The sequence below is a fragment of the Bombina bombina genome, chromosome 5, assembly GCF_027579735.1.
Source record: "Bombina bombina isolate aBomBom1 chromosome 5, aBomBom1.pri, whole genome shotgun sequence".
NCBI classification, from domain to species: domain Eukaryota; kingdom Metazoa; phylum Chordata; class Amphibia; order Anura; family Bombinatoridae; genus Bombina; species Bombina bombina.
In genome coordinates this window covers 177432970-177449790 of record NC_069503.1, presented here as the reverse complement: position 1 = coordinate 177449790, position 16821 = coordinate 177432970, and the positions used below count along the sequence as shown (strand labels likewise).

General features: G+C 43.7%; 1 protein-coding gene across 1 annotated transcript in view; it reads left to right on the top strand.

The window, feature by feature from the left end:
* RHEB (Ras homolog, mTORC1 binding) overlaps window positions 1–14994 on the top strand; it is a 97661-nt gene extending 82667 nt beyond the window's left edge. Inside the window, exon 8 of the mRNA XM_053713797.1 lies at window positions 14459–14994. Coding sequence (XP_053569772.1) covers window positions 14459–14551 — 93 coding nt within the window. The 3' untranslated portion in view covers window positions 14552–14994. The remainder of the gene's footprint in view (window positions 1–14458) is intronic.
* Window positions 14995–16821: the final 1827 nt, after the last annotated feature.

The following is a 16821-nucleotide window of genomic DNA, read 5'->3' as shown; positions in this document are numbered from 1 at the left end:
TCAGCAAAGCAGATACCAGGGACTGTAAAGGGGTTAAAACTTAAAACGGCTCCGATTCCGTTATTTTAAGGGTTAAAGCTTCCAAAATTGGTGTGCAATATTTTCAAGGCTTTAAGACACTGTGGTGAAAGTTTGGTGAATTTTGAACAATTCCTTCATGTTTTTTCGCAATTGCAGTAATAAAGTGTGTTCAGTTTAAAATTTAAAGTGACAGTAACGGTTTTATTTCAAAACGTTTTTTGTACTTTCTTATCAAGTTTATGCCTGTTTAACATGTCTGAACTACCAGATAGACTGTGTTCTGAATGTGGGGAAGCCAGAATTCCTATTCATTTAAATAAATGTGATTTATGTGATAATGACAATGATGCCCAAGATGATTCCTCAAGTGAGGGGAGTAAGCATGGTACTGCATCATTCCCTCCTTCGTCTACACGAGTCTTGCCCACTCAGGAGGCCCCTAGTACATCTAGCGCGCCAATACTCCTTACTATGCAACAATTAACGGCTGTAATGGATAATTCTGTCAAAAACATTTTAGCCAAAATGAACCCTTGTCAGCGTAAGCGTGGATGCTCTGTTTTAGTTACTGAAGAGCATGACGACGCTGATATTAATATCTCTGTAGGGCCCCTAACCCAATCTGAGGGAGCCAGGGAGGTTTTGTCTGAGGGAGAAATTACTGATTTAGGGAACATTTCTCAGCAGGCTGAATCTGATGTGATTACTTTTAAATTTAAATTGGAACATCTCCGCATTTTGCTTAAGGAGGTATTATCCACTCTGGATGATTGTGAAAATTTGGTCATCCCAGAGAAACTATGTAAAATGGACAAGTTCCTAGAGGTGCCGGGGCTCCCAGAAGCTTTTCCTATACCCAAGCGGGTGGCGGACATTGTTAATAAAGAATGGGAAAGGCCCGGTATTCCTTTCGTCCCTCCCCCCATATTTAAAAAATTGTTTCCTATGGTCGACCCCAGAAAGGACTTATGGCAGTCAGTCCCCAAGGTCGAGGGAGCGGTTTCTACTTTAAACAAACGCACCACTATTCCCATAGAGGATAGTTGTGCTTTCAAAGATCCTATGGATAAAAAATTAGAAGGTTTGCTTAAAAAGATGTTTGTTCAGCAGGGTTACCTTCTACAACCCATTTCATGCATTGTCCCTGTCACTACAGCCGCATATTTCTGGTTTGATGAACTGATTAAGGTGCTCGATAGTGACTCTCCTCCTTATGAGGAGATTATGGACAGAGTCAAAGCTCTCAAATTGGCTAATTCTTTCACTCTAGACGCCTCTTTGCAATTGGCTAAGTTAGCGGCTAAGAATTCTGGGTTTGCTATTGTGGCGCGCAGAGCGCTTTGGTTGAAATCTTGGTCGGCTGATGCGTCTTCCAAGAACAAGCTACTAAACATTCCTTTCAAGGGGAAAACGCTGTTTGGTCCTGACTTGAAAGAGATTATCTCTGATATCACTGGGGGTAAGGGTCATGCCCTTCCTCAGGATCGGCCTTTCAAGGCAAAAAATAGACCTAATTTTCGTCCCTTTCGTAAAAACGGACCAGCCCAAGGTGCTACGTCCTCTAAGCAAGAGGGTAATACTTCTCAGGCCAAGCCAGCTTGGAGACCAATGCAAGGCTGGAACAAGGGAAAGCAGGCAAAGAAACCTGCCACTGCTACCAAGACAGCATGAAATATCGGCCCCCGATCCGGGACCGGATCTGGTGGGGGGCAGACTCTCTCTCTTCGCTCAGGCTTGGGCAAGAGATGTTCTGGATCCTTGGGCGCTAGAAATAGTCTCCCAGGGTTATCTTCTGGAATTCAAGGGACTTCCCCCAAGGGGAAGGTTCCACAGGTCTCAGTTGTCTTCAGACCACATAAAAAGACAGGCGTTCTTACATTGTGTAGAAGACCTGTTAAAAATGGGAGTGATTCATCCTGTTCCATTGAGAGAACAAGGGATGGGGTTCTACTCCAATCTGTTCATAGTTCCCAAAAAAGAGGGAACATTCAGACCAATCCTAGATCTCAAGATCTTAAACAAATTTCTCAAGGTCCCATCTTTCAAGATGGAAACCATTCGAACTATCCTTCCTTCCATCCAGGAAGGTCAATTCATGACCACGGTGGATTTAAAGGATGCGTATCTACATATTCCTATCCACAAGGAACATCATCGGTTCCTAAGGTTTACATTCCTGGACAAACATTACCAGTTCGTGGCGCTTCCTTTCGGATTAGCCACTGCTCCAAGGATTTTCACAAAGGTACTAGGGTCCCTTCTAGCTGTGCTAAGACCAAGGGGCATTGCAGTAGTACCTTACCTGGACGACATTCTGATTCAAGCGTCGTCCCTCCCTCGAGCAAAGGCTCACACGGACATCGTCCTGGCCTTTCTCAGATCGCACGGCTGGAAAGTGAACGTGGAAAAGAGTTCTCTATCCCCGTCAACAAGGGTTCCCTTCTTGGGAACAATTATAGACTCCTCAGAAATGAGGATTTTTCTAACAGAGGCCAGAAAGACAAAGCTTCTGGACTCTTGTCGAATACTTCATTCCGTTCCTCTTCCTTCCGTAGCTCAGTGCATGGAAGTGATCGGGTTGATGGTAGCGGCAATGGACATAGTTCCTTTTGCGCGCATTCATCTAAGACCATTACAACTGTGCATGCTCAGTCAGTGGAATGGGGACTATACAGACTTGTCTCCAAAGATACAAGTAAATCAGAGGACCAGAGACTCACTCCGTTGGTGGCTGTCCCTGGACAACCTGTCACGAGGGATGACATTCCACAGACCAGAGTGGGTCATTGTCACGACCGACGCCAGTCTGATGGGCTGGGGCGCGGTCTGGGGATCCCTGAAAGCTCAGGGTCTTTGGTCTCGGGAAGAATCTCTTCTACCGATAAATATTCTGGAACTGAGAGCGATATTCAATGCTCTCAAGGCTTGGCCTCAGCTAGCGAGGACCAAGTTCATACGGTTTCAATCAGACAACATGACGACTGTTGCGTACATCAACCATCAGGGGGGAACAAGGAGTTCCCTAGCGATGGAAGAAGTGACCAAGATTATTCTATGGGCGGAGTCTCACTCCTGCCACCTGTCTGCTATCCACATCCCGGGAGTGGAAAATTGGGAAGCGGATTTTCTGAGTCGTCAGACATTGCATCCGGGGGAGTGGGAACTCCATCCGGAAATCTTTGCCCAAGTCACGCAACTTTGGGGCATTCCAGACATGGATCTGATGGCCTCTCGTCAGAACTTCAAAGTTCCTTGCTACGGCTCCAGATCCAGGGATCCCAAGGCGGCTCTAGTGGATGCACTAGTAGCACCTTGGACCTTCAAACTAGCTTATGTGTTCCCGCCGTTTCCTCTCATCCCCAGGCTGGTAGCCAGGATCAATCAGGAGAGGGCGTCGGTGATCTTGATAGCTCCTGCGTGGCCACGCAGGACTTGGTATGCAGATCTGGTGAATATGTCATCGGCTCCACCTTGGAAGCTACCTTTGAGACGAGACCTTCTTGTTCAGGGTCCGTTCGAACATCCGAATCTGGTTTCACTCCAGCTGACTGCTTGGAGATTGAACGCTTGATTTTATCGAAGCGAGGTTTCTCAGATTCTGTTATCGATACTCTTGTTCAGGCCAGAAAGCCTGTAACTAGCAAGATTTACCACAAAATTTGGAAAAAATATATCTGTTGGAGTGAATCTAAAGGATTCCCTTGGGACAAGGTTAAGATTCCTAGGATTCTATCCTTCCTTCAAGAAGGATTGGAAAAAGGATTATCGGCAAGTTCCCTGAAGGGACAGATTTCTGCCTTATCGGTGTTACTTCACAAAAAACTGGCAGCTGTGCCAGATGTTCAAGCCTTTGTTCAGGCTCTGGTTAGAATCAAGCCTGTTTACAAACCTTTGACTCCTCCTTGGAGTCTCAATTTAGTTCTTTCAGTTCTTCAGGGGGTTCCGTTTGAACCCTTACATTCCGTTGATATTAAGTTATTATCTTGGAAAGTTTTGTTTTTAGTTGCAATTTCTTCTGCTAGAAGAGTTTCAGAATTATCTGCTCTGCAGTGTTCTCCTCCTTATCTGGTGTTCCATGCAGATAAGGTGGTTTTACGTACTAAACCTGGTTTTCTTCCAAAAGTTGTTTCTAACAAAAACATTAACCAGGAGATTATCGTTCCTTCTCTGTGTCCGAAACCAGTTTCAAAGAAGGAACGCTTGTTGCACAATTTGGATGTTGTTCGCGCTCTAAAATTCTATTTAGATGCTACAAAGGATTTTAGACAAACATCTTCCCTGTTTGTTGTTTATTCAGGTAAAAGGAGAGGTCAAAAAGCAACTTCTACCTCTCTCTCTTTTTGGATTAAAAGCATCATCAGATTGACTTACGAGACTGCCGGACGGCAGCCTCCCGAAAGAATCACGGCTCATTCCACTAGGGCTGTGGCTTCCACATGGGCCTTCAAGAACGAGGCTTCTGTTGATCAGATATGTAGGGCAGCGACTTGGTCTTCACTGCACACTTTTACCAAATTTTACAAGTTTGATACTTTTGCTTCTTCTGAGGCTATTTTTGGGAGAAAGGTTTTGCAAGCCGTGGTGCCTTCCATTTAGGTGACCTGATTTGCTCCCTCCCTTCATCCGTGTCCTAAAGCTTTGGTATTGGTTCCCACAAGTAAGGATGACGCCGTGGACCGGACACACCTATGTTGGAGAAAACAGAATTTATGTTTACCTGATAAATTTCTTTCTCCAACGGTGTGTCCGGTCCACGGCCCGCCCTGGTTTTTTAATCAGGTCTGATAATTTATTTTCTTTAACTACAGTCACCACGGTACCATATGGTTTCTCCTATGCTATTATTCCTCCTTAACGTCGGTCGAATGACTGGGGTAGGCGGAGCCTAGGAGGGATCATGTGACCAGCTTTGCTGGGCTCTTTGCCATTTCCTGTTGGGGAAGAGAATATCCCACAAGTAAGGATGACGCCGTGGACCGGACACACCGTTGGAGAAAGAAATTTATCAGGTAAACATAAATTCTGTTTTCAAGGGGAAAACGCTGTTTGGCCCTGACTTGAAAGAGATTATCTCTGATATCACTGGGGGCAAGGGCCACGCCCTTCCTCAGGATAGGTCTTTCAAGGCCAAAAATAAACCTAATTTTCGTCCCTTTCGCAGAAACGGACCAGCCCCAAGTGCTACGTCCTCTAAGCAAGAGGGTAATACTTCTCAAGCCAAGCCAGCCTGGAGACCAATGCAAGGCTGGAACAAAGGAAAGCAGGCCAAGAAACCTGCCACTGCTACCAAGACAGCATGAGATGTTGGCCCCCGATCCGGGACCGGATCTGGTGGGGGGCAGACTCTCTCTCTCTTCGCTCAGGCTTGGGCAAGAGATGTTCTGGATCCTTGGGCGCTAGAAATAGTCTCCCAAGGTTATCTTCTGGAATTCAAGGGGCTTCCCCCAAGGGGGAGGTTCCACAGGTCTCAATTGTCTTCAGACCACATAAAAAAACAGGCATTCTGACATTGTGTAGAAGACCTGTTAAAAATGGGAGTGATTCATCCTGTTCCATTAGGAGAACAAGGAATGGGGTTCTACTCCAATCTGTTCGTAGTTCCCAAAAAAGAGGGAACATTCAGACCAATCTTAGATCTCAAGATCCTAAACAAGTTTCTCAAGGTTCCATCGTTCAAAATGGAAACCATTCGAACTATTCTTCCTTCCATCCAGGAAGGTCAATTCATGACCACGGTGGATTTAAAGGATGCGTATCTACATATTCCTATCCACAAGGAACATCATCGGTTCCTAAGGTTCGCATTCCTGGACAAGCATTACCAGTTTGTGGCACTTCCGTTCGGATTAGCCACTGCTCCAAGGATTTTCACAAAGGTACTAGGGTCCCTTCTAGCGGTGCTAAGACCAAGGGGCATTGCAGTAGTACCTTACTTGGACGACATTCTGATTCAAGCGTCGTCCCTTCCTCAAGCAAAGGCTCACACGGACATTGTCCTGGCCTTTCTCAGATCTCACGGGTGGAAAGTGAACGTAGAAAAAAGTTCTCTGTCTCCGTCAACAAGGGTTCCCTTCTTGGGAACAATAATAGACTCCTTAGAAATGAGGATTTTTCTGACAGAGGCCAGAAAATCAAAACTTCTGAACTCTTGTCAAATACTTCATTCTGTTCCTCTTCCTTCCATAGCGCAGTGCATGGAAGTAATAGGTTTGATGGTAGCGGCAATGGACATAGTTCCTTTTGCGCGCATTCATCTAAGACCATTACAACTGTGCATGCTCAGTCAGTGGAATGGGGACTATACAGACTTGTCTCCGACGATACAAGTAAATCAGAGGACCAGAGATTCACTCCGTTGGTGGCTGTCCCTGGACAACCTGTCACAGGGGATGAGCTTCCGCAGATCTGAGTGGGTCATTGTCACGACCGACGCCAGTCTGGTGGGCTGGGGCGCGGTCTGGGGACCCCTGAAAGCTCAGGGTCTTTGGTCTCGGGAAGAATCTCTTCTACCGATAAATATTCTGGAACTGAGAGCGATACTCAATGCTCTCAAGGCTTGGCCTCAGCTAGCAAAGGCCAAGTTCATACGGTTTCAATCAGACAACATGACGACTGTTGCGTACATCAACCATCAGGGGGGAACAAGGAGTTCCCTGGCGATGGAAGAAGTGACCAAAATCATTCAATGGGCGGAGACTCACTCCTGCCACTTGTCTGCAATCCACATCCCAGGAGTGGAAAATTGGGAAGCGGATTTTCTGAGTCGTCAGACATTTCATCCGGGGGAGTGGGAACTCCATCCGGAAATCTTTGCCAAAATCACTCAATTGTGGGGCATTCCAGACATGGATCTGATGGCCTCTCGTCAGAACTTCAAGGTTTTTTGCTACGGGTCCAGATCCAGGGATCCCAAGGCGACTCTAGTAGATGCACTAGTAGCACCTTGGACCTTCAAACTAGCTTATGTATTCCCTCCGTTTCCTCTCATCCCCAGGCTGGTAGCCAGGATCAATCAGGAGAGAGCATCGGTGATCTTGATAGCTCCTGCGTGGCCACGCAGGACTTGGTATGCAGACCTGGTGAATGTCATCGGCTCCACCATGGAAGCTACCTTTGAGACGAGACCTTCTTGTTCAAGGTCCGTTCGAACATCCGAATCTGGTCTCACTCCAACTGACTGCTTGGAGATTGAACGCTTGATCTTATCAAAGCGAGGGTTCTCAGATTCTGTCATTGATACTCTTGTTCAGGCCAGAAAGCCTGTAACTAGAAAAATTTACCACAAAATATGGAAAAAAATATATCTGTTGGTGTGAATCTAAAGGATTCCCTTGGGACAAGGTAAAAATTCCTAAGATTCTATCCTTCCTTCAAGAAGGTTTGGAGAAAGGATTATCTGCTAGTTCCTTGAAGGGACAGATTTCTGCCTTGTCTGTGTTACTTCACAAAAAACTGGCAGCTGTGCCAGATGTTCAAGCCTTTGTTCAGGCTCTGGTTAGAATCAAGCCTGTTTACAAACCTTTGACTCCTCCTTGGAGTCTCAATTTAGTTCTTTCAGTTCTTCAGGGGGTTCCGTTTGAACCCTTACATTCCGTTGATATTAAGTTATTATCTTGGAAAGTTTTGTTTTTGGTTGCAATTTCTTCTGCTAGAAGAGTTTCAGAATTATCTGCTCTGCAGTGTTCTCCTCCTTATCTGGTGTTCCATGCAGATAAGGTGGTTTTACGTACTAAACCTGGTTTTCTTCCGAAAGTTGTTTCTAACAAAAACATTAACCAGGAGATAGTCGTTCCTTCTTTGTGTCCGAATCCAGTTTCAAAGAAGGAACGTTTGTTGCACAATTTGGATGTTGTTCGTGCTCTAAAATTCTATTTAGATGCTACAAAGGATTTTAGACAAACATCTTCCTTGTTTGTTGTTTATTCTGGTAAAAGGAGAGGTCAAAAAGCAACTTCTACCTCTCTCTCTTTTTGGATTAAAAGCATCATCAGATTGGCTTACGAGACTGCCGGACGGCAGCCTCCTGAAAGAATCACAGCTCATTCCACTAGGGCTGTGGCTTCCACATGGGCCTTCAAGAACGAGGCTTCTGTTGATCAGATATGTAAGGCAGCGACTTGGTCTTCACTGCACACTTTTACTAAATTTTACAAATTTGATACTTTTGCTTCTTCTGAGGCTATTTTTGGGAGAAAGGTTTTGCAAGCCGTGGTGCCTTCCATCTAGGTGACCTGATTTGCTCCCTCCCTTCATCCGTGTCCTAAAGCTTTGGTATTGGTTCCCACAAGTAAGGATGACGCCGTGGACCGGACACACCTATGTTGGAGAAAACAGAATTTATGTTTACCTGATAAATTACTTTCTCCAACGGTGTGTCCGGTCCACGGCCCGCCTTGGTATTTTAATCAGGTCTGATAATTTATTTTCTTTAACTACAGTCACCACGGTATCATATGGTTTCTCCTATGCAAATATTCCTCCTTTACGTCGGTCGAATGACTGGGGAAGGCGGAGCCTAGGAGGGATCATGTGACCAGCTTTGCTGGGCTCTTTGCCATTTCCTGTTGGGGAAGAGAATGTCCCACAAGTAAGGATGACGCCGTGGACCGGACACACCGTTGGAGAAAGTAATTTATCAGGTAAACATAAATTCTGTTTTTTGGGTACTGAGGGGTTAATCATTCTTTTGCTAATGGGTGCAATCCTCTGCTAATTAATACATTTAAAGAATTGTTGACTATAACTGAACTAGTTCTTTGTTATTCAATTGTGTTTTTTAAAAAAAGCGCTGCAGCGTTTTTTATATTGCTTGTAAACTTATTGAAGTAATTTCCAAGCTTACTAGCTTCATTGCTAGTCTGTTTAAACATGTCTGATACAGAGGAATCTGCTTGTTCATTATGTTTAAAAGCCGATGTGGAGCCCAATAGAAATATGTGTACCAATTGTATTGATATTACTTTGAATAAAAGTCAATCTGTACCGATAAAGAAATTATCACCAGACAACGAGGGGGAAGTTATGCCGTCTAACTCTCCTCACGTGTCAGTACCTTCGTCTCCCGCTCGGGAGGTGCGTAAGATTGAGGTGCCAAGTACATCAAGGCCCTTACAAATCACTTTACATGATATGGCTAATGTTATGAAAGAAGTATTATACAATATACCCGAGTTAAGAGGCAAGTGCGACAGCTCTGGGTTAAGGACAGAGCGCGCCGATGACACGAGAGCCATGTCTGATACTGCGTCACAATTTGCAGAATATGAGGACGGAGAGCTTCATTCTGTGGGTGACGGTTCTGATTCGGGGAGACCGGATTCAGAAATTTCAAATTTTAAATTTAAGCTTGAGAACCTCCGCGTGTTGCTAGGGGAGGTGTTAGCGGCTCTGAATGATTGTGACACGGTGGCAATCCCAGAGAAATTATGTAGGCTGGATAAATACTATGCGGTACCGGTGTGTACTGACGTTTTTCCTATACCAAAGAGGCTTACAGAGATTATTAGCAAGGAGTGGGATAGACCCGGTGTGCTTTTTTCCCCTCCTCCGATATTTAGAAAAATGTTCCCTATAGACGCCACCACACGACTTATGGCAGACGGTCCCTAAGGTGGAGGGAGCAGTTTCTACTTTTAGCCAAGCGTACCACTATCTCGGTGGAGGATAGCTGTGCTTTCTCAGATCCAATGGATAAAAAATTAGAGGGTTACCTTAAGAAAATGTTTGTTCAACAAGGTTTTATATTACAGCCTCTTGCATGCATTGCGCCTGTCACTGCTGCAGCGGCATTCTGGAAGAGGCGATTCGCACAGCACCATTGGATGAATCTTTGAGCAAGATTAGAACCCTTAAGCTGGCTAATGCGTTTGTTTCGGATGCCGTAGTGCATTTAACCAAACTTACGGCTAAGAATTCCGGATTCGCCATACAGGCGCGCAGAGCGCTATGGCTTAAATCCTGGTCAGCAGATGTAACTTCTAAGTCTAAACTACTAAACATTCCTTTCAAAGGGCAGACCTTATTCGGGCCCAGCTTGAAGGAAATTATTGCTGACATTACTGGAGGTAAGGGCCACACCCTTCCTCAGGACAGGGCCAAATCAAAGGCCAAACAGTCTAATTTTCGTGCCTTTTGTAATTTCAAGGCAGGAGCAGCATCAACTTCCTCCGCTCCAAAACAGGACGGAACTACTGCTCGTTACAGACAGGGTTGGAAAGGCAACCAGTCATGGAACAAGGGCAAGCAGGCCAGAAAGCCTACTTCCGCCCCTAAGACAGCATGAAGACAGGGCCCCCTTTCTGGAGACGGATCTAGTGGGGGGCAGACTTTCTCTCTTCGCCCAGGCTTGGACAAGAGATATACAGGATCCCTGGACGTTGGAGATTATATCTCAGGGATACCTTCTGGATTTCAAAACTTCTCCTCCACAAGGGAGGTTTCATCTGTCAAGGTTATCAACAAACCTAGTAAAGAAAGAGGCATTTCTACAATGTGTACAAGACCTCTTAGTGATGGGAGTGATCCACCCAGTTCCGCGAACGGAACAGGGGCAAGGGTTTTATTCAAATCTGTGGTTCCCAAGAAAGAGGGAACTTTCAGACCAATCTTAGACTTAAAGATCTTAAACAAATTCCTAAGGGTTCCGTCCAAGATGGAAACCATTCGGACCATCCTACCCATTATCCAAGAGGGTCAATATATGACCACAGTGGACTTAAAGGATGCCTACCTTCACATACCGATTCACAAAGATCATTATCGGTACCTAAGGTTTGCCTTTCTAGACAGGCATTACCAGTTCGTAGCTCTTCCCTTCGGGTTAGCTACGGCCCCTAGAATTTTTACAACGGTTCTGGGCTCACTTCTGGCGGTACTAAGACCACGAGGCATAGCGGTGGCTCCGTACCTAGACGACATTCTGATACAAGAGTCAAGTTTTCAAAATGCAAAGTCTCATACAGAGAGAGTTCTAGCATTTCTGAGGTCGCATGGGTGGAAAGTGAACGTGGACAATAGTTCTGTTACCACTCACAAGGGTCCCTTTTCTAGGGACTCTTATAGATTCTGTAGAGATGAAGATTTAACTGACGGAGTCCAGGTTATCAAAGATTCTCAATGGTTGCCGTGTCGTTCACTCCATTCCAAGCCCATCAGTAGCTCAGTGCATGGAAGTAATCGGCTTAATGGTCGCGGCAATGGACATAGTGCCATTTGCGCGCCTACATCTAAGACCGCTGCAACTATGCATGCTAAGTCAATGGAACGGGGATTATTCAGATCTGTCCCCTTTGCTAAATCTGGACCAGGAGACCAGAGATTCTCTTCTCTGGTGGTTGTCACGGGTTCATCTGTCCAAAGGAATGACTTTTCGCAGACCAGATTGGACGATTGTAACAGATGCCAGCCTACTAGGCTGGGGAGCAGTCTGGAACTCCCTGAAGGCTCAGGGATCCTGGACTCAGGAGGAGAGACTCCTCCCGATAATCATTCTAGAATTAAGAGCAATATTCAATGCTCTTCTAACTTGGCCTCAGTTAGCAACACTGAGGTTCATCAGATTTCAGTCGGACAACATCACTACTGTGGCTTACATCAATCATCAAGGGGGAACCAGGAGTTCCCTAGCGATGTTGGAAGTCTCGAAGATAATTCGCTGGGCAGAGTCTCACTCTTGCCACCTGTCAGCGATCTACATCCCAGGCGTGGAGAACTGGGAGGCGGATTTTCTAAGTCGACAGACCTTTCATCCGGGGGAGTGGGAACTTCACCCGGAGGTATTTGCTCAACTGATTCGTCGTTGGGGCAAACCGGATCTGGATCTCATGGCATCTCGCCAGAACGCCAAGCTTCCTTGTTACGGATCCAGGTCCAGGGACCCGGGTGCGGTGCTAGTAGATGCACTAGCAGCCCCTTGGGTTTTCAACATAGCTTATGTGTTTCCACCTTTTCCGTTGCTACCTCGACTGATTGCCAGGATCAAACAGGAGAGAGCATCAGTGATTCTGATAGAGCCTGCATGGCCACGCAGGACCTGGTATGCAGACCTAGTGGACATGTCGTCCTGTCCACCATGGTCTCTACCCCTGAGGCAGGACCTTCTAATCCAGGGTCCTTTCAACCATCCAAACCTAATTTCTCTGAGGCTGACTGCTTGGAAATAGAACGCTTGATTCTATCAAAGCGTGGGTTTTCGGATTCGGTTATTGATACATTAATACAGGCTCGGAAACCTGTTACTAGAAAAATTTACCACAAGATATGGCGTAAATATTTATATTGGTGTGAATCCAAGAGTTACTCATGGAGTAAGGTTAGGATTCCTAGGATATTGTCTTTTCTACAAGAGGGTTTAGAAAAGGGCTTATCCGCTAGTTCGCTAAAGGGACAGATTTCTGCTCTGTCTATTCTTTTACACAAGCGTCTGGCAGAGAATCCAGACGTCCAGGCTTTTTGTCAGGCTTTGGCTAGGATTAAGCCTGTGTTTAAAACTGTTGCTCCTCCGTGGAGCTTAAACTTGGTTCTTAAAGTTCTTCAGGGTGTTCCGTTTGAACCCCTTCATTCCATTGCTATTAAGCTTTTATCTTGGAAAGTTCTGTTTTTGATGGCTATTTCCTCGGCTCGAAGAGTTTCTGAGTTATCTGCCTTACATTGTGATTCTCCTTATCTGATCTTTCATTCAGACAAGGTAGTCCTGCGTACTAAACCTGGGTTTTTACCTAAGGTTGTTTCTAACAGGAATATCAATCAAGAGATTGTTGTTCCATCGTTATGTCCTAATCCTTCTTCAAAGAAGGAACGTCTTTTGCATAATCTAGACGTGGACCGTGCCCTGAAGTTCTACTTACAGGCAACTAAAGATTTTCGACAAACTTTTTCTCTGTTTGTCGTTTACTCTGGACAGAGGAGAGGTCAAAAGGCTTCGGCTACCTCTCTCTCTTTTTGGCTTCGTAGCATAATACGCTTAGCCTTTGAGACTGCTGGACAGCAGCCTCCTGAAAGAATTACAGCTCATTCCACTAGAGCTGTGGCTTCCACCTGGGCCTTTAAGAATGAGGCCTCTGTTGAACAGATTTGCAAGGCTGCAACTTGGTCTTCACTTCATACTTTTTCCAAATTTTACAAATTTGACACTTTTTTGCTTCTTCGGAGGCTGTTTTTGGGAGAAAGGTTCTACAGGCAGTGGTTCCTTCTGTTTAATGTTCCTGCCTTGTCCCTCCCATCATCCGTGTACTTTAGCTTTGGTATTGGTATCCCATAAGTAATGGATGACCCGTGGACTGAACACACTTAACAAGAGAAAACATAATTTATGCTTACCTGATAAATTTATTTCTCTTGTAGTGTGTTCAGTCCACGGCCCGCCCTGTCTTTTTTTTGAGGCAGGTTCTAAATTTTAAATTATAACTCCAGTCACCACTGCACCCTATAGTTTCTCCTTTCTCGTCTTGTTTCGGTCGAATGACTGGATATGACATGTGAGGGGAGGAGCTATATAGCAGCTCTGCTTGGGTGATCCTCTTGCAACTTCCTGTTGGGAAGGAGAATATATCCCATAAGTAATGGATGACCCGTGGACTGAACACACTACAAGAGAAATACATTTATCAGGTAAGCATAAATTATGTTTTTGTCTATGGATGAAGAGCAGGATGAGTGCAGATATAAAAAAAGCCACTAGGTAGTGGTTTCCGACCTCCCTATCAAAGAATGTTAAAGTAAAAGAAATATAGAGCAGCATTAAAAAGGTTTAAGCTGTGGAAATAGGTATTAAAACTAACAGTAACACCATGTTTGGGCACATTTAATCTCTACAGACTGCTCACTGTCGTAAAGACGACCCTGTACCTTGACTAGAGCATAAATATTTTATGTAGTCCTTTTAAGTATGCTTTTTCATTTCATTAGCCAAGTAATTGAAAGTCAATTAATGCAGTTTGTAGAAAAAAACTACTTTTAAGCCCCTGCTGAAAAATGTATCTTGGCGTATGGTGTAAAATGCTCAAATTGACGCACAATTCCAGTTATATTTTAAGACTAATGGAACTGTCACACTTGTTCAACTGAATTTTGAATGTCTGGAATTCTGTTTTTGAATAAAATATTTTGTTTAAGAGAAAAAAATAACTTAATGCTCTGAGTAATTTGTTTCCTTGTTCAAAATTTTTAATGTTATCTTTAAAAAAATATTTGATAGTATAGACTATTAACTGGAAAATTCTCAATGGTAGAATGAAGATTAGTCATTCACTCTGAAATTAGATGGCAAATAATTCCCTCTTTGAATTTTAATCTAATAGCCACAGAATGAATGATCCAGGTGTGCTGATTAAATCTAGCCTTTTATGGAGAGCTACTGTTAAATAAGCTATAATGAATGACATGCATTTTTTTCTCTAGTGATTTGTGTGTATTAACAGTTTTTTTTTCTTCCATTCAGACTGCCGTTGATGTTTTTAAAAGGATAATTTTGGAAGCTGAAAAAATAGATGGAGGATGCCCACAAGGGAATAAATCGTGCTCTTTAATGTAATACCACTACACAACCTGCGGACACTGGGAATATATTCTACTTGAATAAGCAAACTGCCTGTTCTACTTCAAAACTAGGCTTCTGTTTAATATTAAAATAAATGGTCAGCCTTCCCATAATTTTTATTAATTTTTTGTTACTCCTTCCACCCACTCCCCAGCCAACAGAAAATGCAGGATCTGACTTTTGAGCAGATGATCTCACTACCATCTTTTAAATGTATCAGTCATCAATAACAACTTCAATTTGTATATCCAATTTCTTAATATTATGGCCAAGACTTTTACTGGCATTCATTTTTTTTTCAGTGTAGTTTGTTTATAATATTGTAATCATTCAAATGATGCATATTGTTACATAACTCTTTACTTAACCAGGCTTGAATGTCAGTGATTCTTTCATTGTTTAATGTAAACTTGTAAATAAAACAGCTGCAGACTTTACGGTGTTCATCATTTATTTCCTCCATGCTTTTCTTTATTTGCATATAAATACCCCCTTTTGGGTGTAACCAATAAAATGTATTTATTTCAGAAGGTGGTATACAAGCCGTCACATGTGGGATTAAAATCCACTGTTAAGAAAAAATTCCCACCATACCTAGAGCTTTTAATCGCCCTTCCCTGTTAAACTCAGTCAAGACTCGCTCCACAAGAGGTCAGAATTTGAAATGCTCTTCAAATATATTGTGTTCTCAAACCAATGTGAGACTCATTATCCCCCTCAGACAGGTATAGGACAGTTTTTTTTCTCCCTGTGTCACAAGCCTGCCCTAGGTGTAGCTGTGATTCAGGCTCTTCCTCTATGCCTTTCATGTACCTCTGATCCAGACCCTGCATCAGTGTGCATGTTACACAGTATGGGCTTTCTACTTGTAGCAGGACTCCTGCAGCTTTGTAAGCACAATAGAGTGTGCTTGCACAAGAATATGCAATAAGAAAAGAGGAAGACTGGTGACCTTTATTTCTTTCCTAAGATATGGTGAGTCCACAACGTCCTCAATTACTGTTGGGAATATCACTCCTGGCCTGCAGGAGGAGGCAAAGAGCACCACAGTCCAACTGTTAAGTATCCCTTCCCATAAACCCCAGTTATCCTTTGCCTTGGTGCATGGAAGAGGTGAAGTTTTGGTGTCTGAAGAAATTGGACTTCAAGCAAGATTATAGAAAGCCAGAGTAGGTTTACGCTTTCCCTTTCAAGGATTGGGTCTAGCCGTACTCTGTTAGTCTCTTCAGTAGGGCAGTTGGTGGTTTTAAAGCAGTTAGAAAAATGCAGTGAGCCCCCCCTTACAAGTTAACATATTTGCTGCCCTAGTATAAAAAGCCAGAGTCCATGAGCTAGTGACGTATGGGATATACAATCCTAGCAGGAGGGGCAAAGTTTCCCAAACCTCAAACACCCACAATTCAGTTTTACAAACTTTGCCTCCTATGGAGGTGGTGAAGTAAATTTGTGCTAAGATTTCTATGTTATGCGCTTCTCAGCTTTTTTGAAACCCGTTTCCTCTGAGTACAGTGAATGTGAGAGGGATGTGAAGGGAGTATCACCTTTTGAATGCAATGGTTTTCCTCACAGGGATCTATTTCATAGGTTCTCTGTTATTGGTCGTAGAGATTCATCTCCTACCTCCCTTTTCAGAACGACGATATACTCAAATATTCCATTACCTCTACTGATAACCCTTTCAGTACTGGTTTGGCTATCTGCTATATGTGGATGGGTGTCTTCAGGTAAGTATTTTTTCATTAGTTAAGACACTCTCAGCTATGGTTTGGCACTTTATGTATTTATATAGTGTTTTAAATATATGTTTCTTTCATGTAATTAGCAAGAGTCCATGAGCTAGTGACGTATGGGATATACATTCCTACCAGGAGGGGCAAAGTTTCCCAAACCTCAAAATGCCTAAAAATACACCCCTCACCACACCCACAAATCAGTTTTACAAACTTTGCCTCCTATGGAGGTGGTGAAGTAAGTTTGTGCTAGATTCTACGTTGATATGCGCTCCGCAGCAGGTTGGAGCCCAGTTTTCCTCTCAGCGTGCAGTGAATGTCAGGGATGTGAGGAGAGTATTGCCTATTTGAATGCAATGATCTCCTTCTACGGGGTCTATTTCATAGGTTCTCTGTTATCGGTCGTAGAGATTCATCTCTTACCTCCCTTTTCAGATCGACGATATACTCATATATATATATATATATATATATATATATATATATATATATATATATATATATATATATATATATATATATATATATATATCA